The following is a 14,019-nucleotide window of genomic DNA, read 5'->3' as shown; positions in this document are numbered from 1 at the left end:
TATGGGAGCCACCTGTTAGAGGAAATGGGCAGGCAGGTGGGCTCTCCTCACCTGCCCTCCCCCCCACCTCTGCCCTGGACAGGGCAGGAGTCGCTTTTCACTTCATGAGTTTGGCCCTAACAAAGCAAGAAAAGTCACACAGACTGCCTGCTGTGCTGGCCTCCCAAACTCCAGGACAGCTGTGAGCTCTTAAGAACTGGGAATTGACACGGGTTCGTGCCCCGGGCCGGGAAGATCCCACATGTCCCGGAGCGGCTGGGCCCATGAGCCATGGCCGCTGAGCCTGCGCGTCCGGAGCCTGTACTCCGCAACGGGAGAGGCCGCAACAGTGAGAGGCCCGCGTACCGCAAAAAAAAAAAAAGAACTGGGAATTGGGTTTCCAGCACCAGCTCTGTCAGAAAAGCGAAAGAGCGCGCACACACACACAAACCCACACAAACCTAGAAAAATAAAATCCCTTTAGAGTCAGCCAGACCCGTGTTGAAACCCTGATCCTTCTACTTACTACCTGTGGGGCAGGTTACTGGGTCTCTCTGCACCTCAGATTCCTCCCCTTTTGAATGGGATTATAACACTTCCCAGGGCGATTGCAGGATTTGGGTAGAATAATGTATCATGCTTAGATAGTGCCTGACCCCAAACAGATGCCCTATTATAGCAGCTCCCTTTCTGGCCTCCCTGAAATCCTTCTGTGAGTTTGGGCACTACCTGCCCCCGTTGGGCTTCGGTTCCCCTGTCCTTTTGTGAGGGTGAGTAGCCATCCGCAGGGTCGGCCGGGATAGGCCGAGGCTTTTACTGAGGAAGATTACATGGTCGGGCCTGAGCCTGCTGCCCTAACGGGAGCCCCGCCGCCCCGTTCCCCAGCTACTCCCCCGAGCCTCGGGCACAATGTGAACTCCCTGCAGGGTGACTGTCGGCCCACCCTGGGGGAGAACAGTGCGGAGAGCCGCTTGCCGAGAAGGGCCTGAGTCTGCAGATCTTTGGTCGGAGAGATCCCTCTCGACCCCGGCAGGTGCCGGTCCTGCGAACTCGGCGGACGGAGGCCGGCGCGCGCCCCGCCGCGGGCAAGAGCGCTCCAGCCGCAGCAGAGGGAGGAGCTGCCGCCCAGGTGGGGCAGGTGGGGAGCCTGGGCTCAGGTGTGTGCGTGGCGGCCGGGGGAAGCGATTGCTTCCTGGCCGGTGCAGGCGGAGCAAAACGGACCCTTGGCCCCAGGATCCAGACTCTGTCCCCCAGACTCTGCCTCGGAGGAAAGCCATGGAAGGGGTAAGTCTTGTGGGTTTGGCTGTGGGCTTTCTGTGGATCTTTTCTTGCCGGGTCCAGTTCCTCCCAGTAGAAAGCGTGGGGAGAGGCTGCCTGTGCACCTCCGCCGCCCCATGGAGAGGAATAAACAGGATGTGTTATTTGTGTTAGTGCCGCCCAGCTCACACTGGCCTGGCGTGGGGGTGGGGGGGACGGAAGAGGCGTATGTACCCTTCCTGTGCCACCTTGGAGGCTGAGGGCACAGAGGCTCTCAGGCGTGGTGGCATGAGGGACCCTACCTCTAACCCTGCGAGCTGGGCTTCCAACCTCCCCTCCTCCCCCCTCTCCCCCCCCCCCCCCCCGCCCCCAGCCTGGGTGTCAGTGAATGTTGGCCTCTTTGTTTGCTTGTCCTTGGGGACTGTGCCGGCCCTCCGGAGATTCGTGGGCTTCCTGGTCAGAGGGCAGGGCCGCGGGGGCTCTCCTGTGGCTTGTGACTTTCCTGCCGGCTCTGCGTCTTATAAACTGTGTGGCCTGGGGCCAGCAAGTGCATCTTCCTAAGCGTCTGGCTCCTCGCTGGTAGAATAGGATTACTTAGAATAACTCGCTTGTGAGATGATTGGAGCTGCTTGTGAAAAATAGACATGACCTATGGGGACGTGCCCAGCACAGAGCACGTGGGCTTCCCTTCTCCTTGGCTGGCCACGTGCTGTTTGCCTAGTTGGAGTTTCTCCGCCTGACTGACCATAGTTTCCTTTTTCCTTCTCTAATTCGCCACCCCCTCCCTTCCCCCCTTCAATGTCAGTTTCTTTCCAAGGGAGCGGGGCAGGGATGCGTTTCACCTCCATACCGTCTTTTTTATACGTTTGGAGTCAAGTCGTTTTCTCCTGTGAATCAGGCGGCTTCCTTCCCAGAGGGACATTGGGATGGAGGACCCACTTCAGCAGTCACCCATCAGGAGAAGCTCCCCTTTGTCCCAGGGCAGCGGACATGTGTCTCTCTGTGGCCGACCCTCCAGTCTAACTAGCTGAATTTTGGAAAAGAGAGAGCAAAGGCACGCTGGTATGGCTTCCGTCTCCCCTCCTCTGAATCCTCTCTCTCCCCTACCCTGCGGTTTAGCAACTTCTGAGAAACTCCTCCTTGATGGAAAAATGGCAGGCTGAATAGATCTAGTGTGATTGTGAGAAAAAGAAACGGACTTATGTTTTGCTCTCTCTGATGTGCCAGGATATGCACTGGCATCCATGATTTCAGTTTACCTACATCACAACACAGTGAGGTCAATGCCAATTGCCCCAGCTCTTATGGCGGGAAACGGTCGGAATGTTGTCTGTTGCTCAATATCACACAGTAAGTAGCACAGGCTGCAATTTGCCAATAATAAATATTGAGTGCCAACTGTAAGCCAGGTATCACTAGCAAGGATGACAAGAAAACAGGTGGAATGTTAGGCAACTGAGGAGAAAAATGTACCAAAGGGCATGTTAGCTCATAACATTTTTATGGGAGAAGATAATGCAGTTATGGGGTAAGCTGATATGGTGATGCAACTTTTTCTGCTCAAAGAGGGAAAAAAAGATCAAAAGAGAGATAGGGGTTATTTCTCATTTTAAAAGGAGGATTTGGTTTTTTTCTTAAGTCAATAAAATATCCATTCAATATGTATTACTAAGCACCTGCATTGTGTTGTCAGGCCTGTTTCAGGGGCTACAGATGCCTCAGTGACCCAGTCAAAAATGCCTGCCTTTATACAACTTATATTCTAGTGGCGAAGACAAACACACACACACACACACACACACACACACACACACAGACACAGTATATATATATATATATATATATATATATATATATGTATATATATATTAGGTCAAATGGCAGTGAATTCAACATAGAACCACAGCATGAGGAAGAGTTTAAGCAAGGGGAGGCACCAAGCAGGAGAGGCTGCTATTTTAAATGGGATAATTTCAAGAAAGGCCTCAATGTAAGGTGCCATTTGAACAGAATTTTGAAGCAGGTGAGGAAGATGGCCCTGTGGATCTCTTAGGGAAGAGTACTCTGCAGAGGGATAACAGCGAATGCAAAGGCCCTGGGGCAGAAGCTTGTCTGATGTGTTCAAGGGGCAGTAAAATGGCTGGCGAAGAGAAATCAAAGGACAGAGTGGTCAGAGGTAGAGGTCAGGTCACGTAGGGTGCCGGAGGCCATTGTCGGAATTGCAGGTTTTCCTCTGAGTGAGATGGAGAGCACCTGAGTGTCATGAGTGGCAGAAGGGAATGATCCAACTTACTTTTTAAAAAGGTCACCTGGCTATTGTTTACAAACTCGATGATAGAAAGAGCAGGATTAGCAGTTGGCTGACCAGTTAGGAGGCTCTTGCCCTAATTCAAGCAAGAGAACATGGTGGCTCAATCCAGAATCTTAGCGGTCAAGGCGGCTAGAAATGGTCAGATTCCAGATATATATTAAAGGTAGATTCAACAGGATTAACTGAAGGATTGGACCAAAAAGATGTGAAAGAAAATGACTCCAAGGTGTGAAGCCTGAGCCCCTGGAAGAGTGCAGTTGAGGTTGAATGAGATAATTTAAGGTAGCACAGGTTTGCAAGGAGATCAGGGGTCAGTTTTAGACATAGTAAGTTGTAGGTTGAGGGGCTGAGTAGGCAGTTGGATATTTGGGTTTAGAGTTCAAGGTAGAGGCCCAGGCAGTAACTATGATTAAGAGAGTAAACTTTCATTGCCTAGCAAATACTGGTGCATAGTAGTGTTTAGTATATGTTACCGTGGTGGTTTTCAAACTTGGCTACATATTTTCTGACATTCCTCCATAAAGAAGTGGAGTTTGCGTTCCCTTCCCTTGAATCTGGGCAGAATCACGACTGCTTTAGCCAGTAGACTGCAACACATGTGACATTATGTGACTTCAGAGGCTGTGACATAAAGGGCTATGCAGCTTCCATCTGGTTTGTGGGAACCCTCACTCTTGTAGCCCTCAGCCTCCACATAAGAGGTCTTTGGAGACACCTCAGGTAGGTGCTCTGGTTGAGCACCTAAGCCTAGCCTTCCAGCATCCCTGCAAGACAAGAACCAGGGCCCTGCAGACCAGCCCATCCACCAGTGAGGTACCACTGGGTCAATTTCATCAACACCCTGTGGAACAGAAGAGTCACCCAGCTGAGCCTTGCTCAAATTCCTATCCCACAACATTGTGAGATATGGAAAAATGGTTATTGTTTCAGGCCACTCAGTTCTGAGGTGGTTTGTTTTGCATCAATAGGTACAAGGTACATTTTTTTATATATATAAAAATATAGTTTATATAAAAATATATAAAATATATTAAAAATATATAAAAATAAAAAAATATATATATAAAAATATATATATAAAAATATAAAAATATAGTTTATTATGTAGTTTAGCTACCCAAAGAGAGATTGATGAGCTTTTGTTTTTCTAAATCTGAGAGTGAAGTTCTACCCTAGTGCACTCCCTCAGCTGGGTAGCCCCACAGTCTTGGCAAGAGAGAATCCTAGCATTTTTGAGCTGGGAATGCTAGTAAGCTTAGAAAATGGTACTTGAATTTTTGATCAATGAGCATTGGAGTTGGAGTTGAAAGATCCATATTTTGTTTACTTCTGCCTCTTAATAGGCAAGTGATTGGAGCCAGCCATTGAAAAATAAAATGTAGGAGTTGGGAGATTTTTCAAAGACCAGCCAGTCTAACAACTCCCATTTTAGAGATGGGAAACTTGGGACCCACGGGGGAAAGTGGGCACACGCTTTGTAACTACTTCCCCACTGTGCCTCACACAGAGTGGATGCTCTTAAATGTTGTTAATTTTGAGAGTAAACTCCGAGCAGCAGATGCCTACACTCTCCCCTTGCATTATTTGATAGAAATTCACCAAACAGCTTCTCTGAAGCAGGCCCTTGCTTAGAATTTCTGAGAGGGGACCTATCATAGATGCCCTCTAGTTGTTCAGTTTTGCAGGGGAGAGTGTCAAGAAAACAGACAACTGCAGTATTAATGAAAAGTCGAATAAGGAAGAAAGGCTCAGGTTTCAACAGGAGCACCGAGAATAGGGGGCTAACCCAAAGTGCAACCATCCTGGGCGCATTGGAGGACTTGGTATCTGACTTGCACGTCAGAGAACTAGGTGGCCCTTCATCAGGGAAAGAGGAAAGGAGGGGAGGAAAGCAGAGCATGGACAAAGGAGCAGAGCTGAGCAACATGGTGGGGTGAGAATCCAGGAAGGAAGGAGCTAGACTCAAATCCCAAGAAGTAAATAGGGACCAGAAAGCCCCTGAATGCAGATGTACTTCATCCTGGAGGCCAAGGGAGCCACTGAGGGACGGCACCTCCCAAATGGGACTAAACGTCCCCTGCAGTCTTCTCATGCTCTGATGTCCTGGGACTGCAGGACTTTCTCAAGGTCTTATGTGGCTTATTTTTGACAGCACTTAGTCTAGAACCTGGGTTCTAAATGCCTGTGAGACCACTTAACAAGCCCTCAAGAACAATTTCAGGGTTTTTTCCTGAATATTCTGATTTTTAAAAAAAATTTATTAAAGTATAGTTTATAATGTTGTGTTAGTTTCTGCTGTACAGCAAAGTGATTCAGTTATTATACATATATCCACTTTTGTTAAGATTCTTTTCCCATATAGGCCATTACAGAGTATTGAGTAGAGTTCCCTGTGCTATACAGTAGGTCCTTATTAGTTATCTATTTTATATATAGTAGTGCATGTATGTCAGTCCCAGTCTCCCAATTTATCCCTCCCCATGCCTTATCCCCTGGTAATCATAAGTTTTGTTTTCTACATCTATAACTCTATTTCTGTTTTGTAGATAAGTTCATTTGTACCCTTTTTTAAGATTCCACATATAAGTGATATCATATATTTGTCTTTCTCTGATCTTTAATAAATAGGTCATGAGACAGGGTAACATCTGAAAAAGGGGATGGGCCCGCTGAGAAGGATGTAGCCATAAAAATGGTCTCCCAGTCTGTTCTTGGGAGAGTGGAGTTCACTGGGGATTCAGATCAGATCGTTGGGGTGAGGCTTCTTGGGAGGTCCAAGAGAATATCTGAGAAGGGGACAAGGAAAGATCACCCAATTATTCACGATTCCTAAAGACTGGCCACCTCACCACTGTCTTTGCGGAGAAAATGTGCTGCAGGGGCCTCTTGAATTGTGTTGCTTTGTCCTTGACCGTGAAACATCAAGTGGCCTGCACAGCTGCAGGGCTGATGTCCGGTCTTAACCAGCAGCTTGCACCCTGGATTTACCCAGTGTTACCTTGACATTGAGTCAAGCTTTCCCTTCCCCAAACTATGCACCTACATTTCTCCACTGGAGAGGTGGTTCTAACAGGCTAATCTGTTCATGTCACACCCCTGCTGAATCTCCTTCAGTTGTCCCCTGTTGCCTGTGCAGGTAGAACCCAAGCCCCTTCACCTGGCTGGCAAGGCCAAGGTGCTCCCACCACAGCCTCCTGGCCCTGCACCCCTTGTGCTCCAGCCTGTTCTACCCCATGCACACTCCTCTCTCCAGAATCCTGATTGTCATTTCATTAATACTCAGCTCAGGTATCACATCCCTGAGAAGCCTTCCCTAGCCCCTGGGTCACAATTGGTCCTTCTCCACCTTGCAAGACCCCAGCCCTTTGAACAGCCCCAGGTTTGGACTGTGAGATCCCAGAGGCAGCACAGCCTGGCACTTAGAAGCACAGACTCTGGGGCAGCCCAGCTGGTTTCAATTTCTGGCTCCACCATTTACTAGCTGTTCAGCTTTGAGCAAGTTACCTAACCTCTCTGTGCCCAGTTCTCATTTGTAAATGGGATAATAATAGCTACCTCTCAGCAGTCAACTGAGTTTTATATAAAGAGCTTAGGACAGCTCAATGAGCTCAAAGGGCAGGTAATTCTACAAACTAAAATAGCAATACGGTACAGTAATAATAAGTGGACCATTATGGGTTGAACTGTGTCCCCTCCCCACAAATCCATATGTTGAGGTCTTAACCCCCACTGCCTCAGAAGGTGACCTTATTTGGAAATAGGGTCTTTACAGAGGTCACGAAGTTAAGGTGAGGTCATTAAGGCAGGTCTAACCCAATATGACTGGTGTCCACATAAAGAGGAGGGATGTGGACATGGAGGTACACACAGAGGGAGGACAGCATGAAGATAAAAGGAGAACATCTTGTGAACAAGAAGACGGCCATCTACAGGCCAGGGAGAAAGGCCTGGAACAGAGCCTTCCCTCACAGCCCTCAGAAGGAACCAACCCTGATGACACCTTGATCTTGGACTTCCAACCTCCAGAACCGTTGTCTGAGTCACACAGTCTGGGGTACCTTTTTTATGGCAGGCCTCGCAAACTCTTACGTGGACCTGACCAGGAAATTAAGAGAATTTATGTGAATACCCAATGCAGTGCCCTTCCTCCATCGACCTGGGAAGGATTTTGTGCCATGTTGTCGTTTTGACTTCTCAGAAAACAGACAGCTGTGCTTAGCTCTTCAGAGAAGAAATCTGAGAAGTATTTATTAGTACCCCGCTTTGGAAATGGAGTGACATGCTCTCAGGGCCAGGGGTCCGTGTTCCTTTCTGATCACTGACTCTTGGGTTTGGTTTTCCTCGTCTGTGAAACTCTAAAATAGCAAGCTCTTGGGGTGATTTTTTTAAATTAATACTAGTATTTTGTCAGGACATGCTAAATACAGGCAAGTTACAGATAACATGCTTCAGCAATAATGAACAGTTTTGAATCATAATACTGGGAAAAGTTAAAGTTTTACTCCTTACTCTTCACTCTATTACTGTTTTCATCTTACCCATTTTGCAGATAAGGCAGACTCAGGACTCAAACTCAGACATATGTGACTCAGGGTCCCTATTCTTTTTTTTATTATTATTATTTTTTAATATTTTTTGCGGTACGCGGACCTCTCACTGTTGTGGCCTCTCCCGTTGTGGAGCACAGGCTCTGGACGCGCAGGCTCAGCAGCCATGGCTCACGGGCCCAGCCGCTCCGCGGCATGTGGGATCTTCCCAGACTGGGGCACGAACCCGTTTCCCCTGCATCGGCAGGCGGACTCTCAACCACTGCACCACCAGGGAAGCCCCAGGGTCCCTATTCTTGATCCCTGGTTTGGTTCCTTTTTAGAATGATCACAGTGAGTGGTTTATCGGACAGAGGTGTTTAGAAATGTTTCAAACAGAACGCCTGAATTTGAGTCTAGGTCTGCCATCCCAGCCACTTGTTATGTGGCCTTGAACGAACCACTTGTGTCTAATGATACCTACTTGATAGTTTGTCCGTGAGGATTACATAGGATAATGTATCTGAAGGTACTGTTGTAAATAATAAAATTCCATACAAATATTCAGAATTGTTGATATCATTACAATTCCCCAACCAAAATTTGAGCAGAGAAGACAGTAGAATTCAAAGCACTTTCCGAGCCCTGCACTCTCCACTTTCTGTGAGCCAGCCAAGAGCTCATCTCAGAGATCCGTGTGTGATCTCAGGTAAGAAAAAGGAAAGAAAAAGGAAATTGTAAGAAGGAAATCATACTTGGGAAAGGTGTTTAACCTTTTGAAGTTGATACACAAAAACAAAGCAGCATCGTCATTTAAATGTTTAAAGGATCAGTACAGGAGTACCACCTTCCACACCCTTAAAAATATCACCCCAAAGCCTCCTGTGTTTTGTTTTTCACCCGGTGCTGTTCCTGAGTACATGCTCTGGAGCTTTTCCCCAAGCTGCGGTACCCAGGAAAGGACACTGAATTGGGAGTCTGAGGACCGCTTTCTGAATTTAGTCTCTGCCGCTCCCGCCTGTGTGCGCTGAGGCAAATGTTTCATCTCAGGGAGGGCTCGGTTTCCTCACTTACTAACGAGGATTAAAGGAATGAGGTGACATATCGCAAAAAAGCAGCTAGCATCAAATATATCCATGCACTCTTAGTCTAACCTGCTAGTCCTTTTAAGCTGGGTGGTAAGACCTTAGGAAGAATTTAAGATGTTTCTGCCTCATTCTGATCTCCATGTCATGGGCAAGGGACCCTAATGCCTGGCTCTGTAATTCTCAGAAACAAATGCATTAACAGTAGATGTGCTCTAGCCAGCTCTGTGCTCTTAATTCCCCTTAGCGCCCACCCATGTGCCTTGCTTAGTGACTGTTGTGTTGAACTATGTTGCAAGAAGGAAGGAAGGCAGTATTGATGGAGGACCCACTCTGTGCCAATCCCTGCCTAAGTGCATTATTTCATTCAAGCCCACAAGTCACCTGAGAGAAATATTATCCCCATTTTACAGACGAGGAAAAAGAAGTTGTTTGGGGTTACGCGGTTTTGCTATTGTCATTATTAACAACAGCAGCTAACAGTGAGCACATCTGTGCATCAGTCATGACTCTGAGCGATAGATATGTATTAACTCACAGCCACTCTAAGATAGGCTCTGTCATTAGGGAGGTAGGCACTCCCTCTGAGAGACCCGGAGAGGTTGAACAGTTTGCTGAAGGTCACACAACCAGTTGGTGGTGGCACTGGGATGCAAACCCAGAAGCTGCAGTTTTAAAGAACATGTTCTGTAAGAGTTCCTCTCTCCCAGAAACTCTAGGATAGTGGTGTCAGGCTGTTAAAAGTACAGAGCTAGCTGAAAAAGGGGAGGTATCCCAGCACACTGATGCCGTGAAACCCAAGGACACAAGTAGCTTCAGTCTCTGCTTGGAAAACCCAAAGCAGTTTTGACCATATACTACCCCCAGGGAAAATGGCATATAGTCAAAACATTCTTACCGTTCCTCAAGCCTCTCTTTCAGAAGACATCTCTGCATAGCATGCATTCACAATGAAAAACAGTAAGAAATCTCCCAGCAGAAAAACAGAACCTGGTAAACGCCCTTCATCTGAAAAGTTGTTTCCAAATGTATCTGTAACTGTTTTGAGTACTTTCCAATTAACTCCTTCAACAGGCAAGGCATTCATCTTTGCCTCACGGGCTATAAATCTCCCATATCTTTACTAGTGCTGAAGACAGATTTCTATTGACTTTTAGCTTCACAAGACTGATTTAGGAGAGAATATTCGACTTGCAGACTCACTGTTGGGATGTTCCCTGTTTTCTCCTCCAACCCAGGAGTGCAGTGTGGACCTAGGGGCGGTAAGGGATGAGAAGGAATCCCATTATTGCCTTTCCGTGCTACCAGCACTGATGGAGAGAGGGCCACGTCCACCCAGATGAGGCAGTGTGGTACAGGTTAGGAGCCTGGGCAGGGTTCCAGAGGCTGAAGGTTAAGCTGTACCCCTTGGGACATTAACTCCATGGACCTCAGTTTTTAAAACCTGAAATGTTGGAATAATATCTGAATCTATCTTATTAAAATGGTGCAAAGATTTACATGGAATGTCTTTCTCTGCTTCAATTCTCCCACCCAAAATGTTAAGAAAAGTGCTGTTTTGAGAAACAGTCTTGGCCTTGGCAGGAAATCTATGTGACTTTGGGCAAGTCTTCAGAATCTTCATCTATAAAACAACAGGTTGACTCAGAATCTTCAGTTACCACTTTGAGTGCTGACATTCAAAGATTTTATACCTAACATCAAGGGGAAATTTCTGGTTCGTGGGGCGGTTAAGAGGGTGAGTGACAGTTACTTTATTCATTGGTAAACCCACTGTTTTACCAAGTAGAATATGAAGCAACAACTCCACATTTCTTTTTGCTTCTCTGGCTAATGATCTCCAAATGTAGGATCGTAGTCAATACTGAGCATCTAATAGCTTCAAGTCAAACATTTGGTTCAAATTGTAGCTCCATGACTTTCAAGCCATGTGTTGAGAGGGTGACATCACTAGATGGCAGGTCCCTCAGTGAGGATGAGGAGCAGAGTCACTTCCAACTCATATCAGACATGTAGTGTGTGTGTGTGTGTGTGTGTGTGTAGTGTGTGTGTGTGTGTGTGTGTGTAGTGTGTGTGTGTCTGTGTGTGTCGTGTGTCTGTGTGTGTGTCTGTGTGTAGTGTGTGTGTCTCTGTGTGTATGTCTGTGTGTGTGTAGTATGTGTGTGTCTGTGTGTGTGTAGTGTGTGTGTGTGTCTGTGTGGTGTGTGTGTCTGTGTAATGTATGTGTCTCTGTGTGTCTGTGTGTGTATAGTGTGTGTGTGTCTGTGTGGTGTGTGTGTCTGTGTAGTGTGTGTGTCTGTGTGTGTGTAGTGTGTGTGTGTCTGTGTGGGGTGTGTGTTTGTGTGTGTCTCTCTGTGTGTAGTGTGTGTGTATTGTGTGTGTCTGTGTGTGTGGTGTGTGTGTGTATGTGTGTCTGTGTGTGTAGTGTGTGTGTGTCTGTGTAGTGTGTGTGTCTATATGTCTGTGTGTGTAGTGTGTGTGTGTCTCTGTATGTGTGTGTAGTGTGTGTGTCTCTGTGTGTGTCTCTGTGGGTGTGTGTGTCTCTGTATGTGTGTGTGTGTGTGTCTCTGTGTGTATATTGTGTGTGTGTCTGTGTGTAGTGTGTGTGTGTATGTGTCTGTGTGTGTGGTGTGTGTGTAGTGTGTGTCTCTGTGTGGTGTGTGTGTCTGGGTGTGTAGTGTGTGTGTGTCTGTGTGTGTAGTGTGTGTGTGTGTAGTTTGTGTGTGTCTGTGTGTGTGTAGTGTGTGTGTCTCTGTGTGGTGTGTGTGTGTCTGTGTGTAGTGTGTGTGTAGTGTGTGTGTCTGTGTGTGTGTGGTGTGTGTGTATGTGAGAGAAAGAGAGAGAGCGAGAGAGAGCGAGCGAGCCTGACCTTGAGGTTAAGCCACTGAGATTGAGCAGTTGCTTGGTTACAGTGAAACCTCCCCTATCCTAACCACTATATGCCGCAAAGTTTTATTTCAGAGCATGTGTACTAGTTTCCTGTTGCTGCTGTAACAAATTACCATAAACTTGGTGGCTTAAAGTACCGCAAATTCATTCTCTTACCGTTCTGGAGGTCATAGGTTTAAAATGGGTCTGCGGGGCTGCGTTTCTTCTGGAGGCTCTCGGGAAGAATCTGTTTCCTTGCCTTTTTCAGCCTAGAAACGACCCACATTTTGGTCTATGGGCCCTTCCTCCAGCTTCAAACCGGCAGCAGAGTATCTTCTCTATGACCTCTGTTTCCGTCTTCATATCTTCTATGACTTTCCTCCCTTCCTCTTATAAAGGCCCTTATAATTATATTAAGCCCACCTGGATAAACCAGGATAATTTCCCCATCTCAAGATCTTTAACTCAATCACATTTCTAAATCCTCTTTTACCATGTAAGATGACATATTCACAGGTTCTGAGGATTAGGGCATGGATATCTTTGGGAGGGGACATTATTCAGCCTACCACAGTCCTAGCCTATCCTGACCATATTCACCCCAAAGTTGTTGTGTTTTCTTTTTCAGAGCATGTGTCACAGCTTTTTTTTTTAAGTGTAAATATCTATTTAATTTCTCCCATTCTAGGTTGTAAATTCCATTAGGAAGAAGCAGTGCCTACTTCTTGTTCACTGTTCTCTCTCCTGATGGTTTAAATGATTAAATAACAAGAATAATGACAATAGATAACATTTTGGAGTCTAAGCACTGTGTCTAGCTCTTCCTTTGAATAATATAATTTAATCTGCCCAGCGATCTGGCAAGGAGGAGTAACATTACTGTTCCTGTGAGTTTAAGTGAGTTTAAGTAGCTAGACCCCAAAGCCACACAACTGTTAAGTTGATCCAGGAGTTGAACCCAGATCTTTCACTTAACAGACAAGGTGCTGAGGGACCACAAAATCAAACACAATTTATACCTTCCTCAAATTGCTCAGCGTTTAATAGGGAAGATGTATAAAAATAACAATTATCATACAGTGTGACAATTATAACAATGTGAACAATGACACTATGTTCAAGTAACTGAGGGAGCAGAGAGAAAGAATCTTTTAACTAGACCTGGGTAAGGTAGAAAAGGCTTTCCCAAGGGAGGTAATTTCTGATTTGGGTTTTAAAAGATGAAAAGCGTTCACCAGGCAATGGGGGATGGGAAAGGGAAAGGCATTCCAGGCATAGGGAATAGCATATACGCAGGAACTGAGGCAGAAAATGACATGGCGTGTTTGGGTACAAAGGGACAGTGGCATAAGGAAAACTTGGGGACTTGTGTGCCTCTGCTGAGGACTGCATCCTCTGCACAGCAATGGACAAGTACTAGGGTGAAGAGTGTGTGTGTGGGCCGACAGCAAGGATAGAACAGATTCTGAATTAACTAAGTCCTTTCCCCCTTCCTCAAGTTGCTTGTGAGCCAGCGGATATGTGGTTAGGGAACTGCTTAGTTTCAAAGTTTCAGATAGAGCTTCATAGACTCGTTATATTGAGTCCTGCTTTAAGCCATTCTCCCTCTTTTTACCCCAGCCCCCCATGAGGTTTATTCATCTATTCATTAATTTAGTATGTACTTTTGAGTATCTACCACGTGGTAGCTGCCTTGTTGAACACTGAAATCCCAAACTAATTGCTTCTCCCCTTTGGTAAGCCAATTCCAAGGGTTAACTGCTCTTTCCATCTGGAAAATCCTTTTGTGTCAGATCTATGGCATTTATACACGTTTTAAGATAATGTCTTAAATCTGTGTTGCATTCCGTTTATCTTTCATTTTATTCAAAGTGTCCTCATAATTAATTGTATTTGATATTTATAAGGACTTTGTGAGGTAGACAGGACAAATACAATTATTTACATTTTTAAGTATTACAAAAAAAGAATGATTTTATATCTTCAATTGGTC

General features: G+C 46.1%; 1 protein-coding gene across 1 annotated transcript in view; it reads left to right on the top strand.

Annotated features, from left to right (window-relative positions):
- Positions 1-1,088: 1,088 nt before the first annotated feature.
- The window catches only part of FYB2 (FYN binding protein 2), a 134,047-nt gene continuing 121,116 nt past the window's right edge, over positions 1,089-14,019 (top strand). Inside the window, exon 1 of the mRNA XM_060022719.1 lies at positions 1,089-1,263. Coding sequence (XP_059878702.1) covers positions 1,255-1,263 — 9 coding nt within the window. The 5' untranslated portion in view covers positions 1,089-1,254. The remainder of the gene's footprint in view (positions 1,264-14,019) is intronic.

Source organism: Delphinus delphis, chromosome 1 (genome assembly GCF_949987515.2).
Source record: "Delphinus delphis chromosome 1, mDelDel1.2, whole genome shotgun sequence".
Classification (NCBI taxonomy): Eukaryota; Metazoa; Chordata; class Mammalia; order Artiodactyla; family Delphinidae; genus Delphinus; species Delphinus delphis.
Note: the sequence above shows the minus strand (reverse complement) of the source record. Positions and strands in the feature narration are given on the sequence as shown.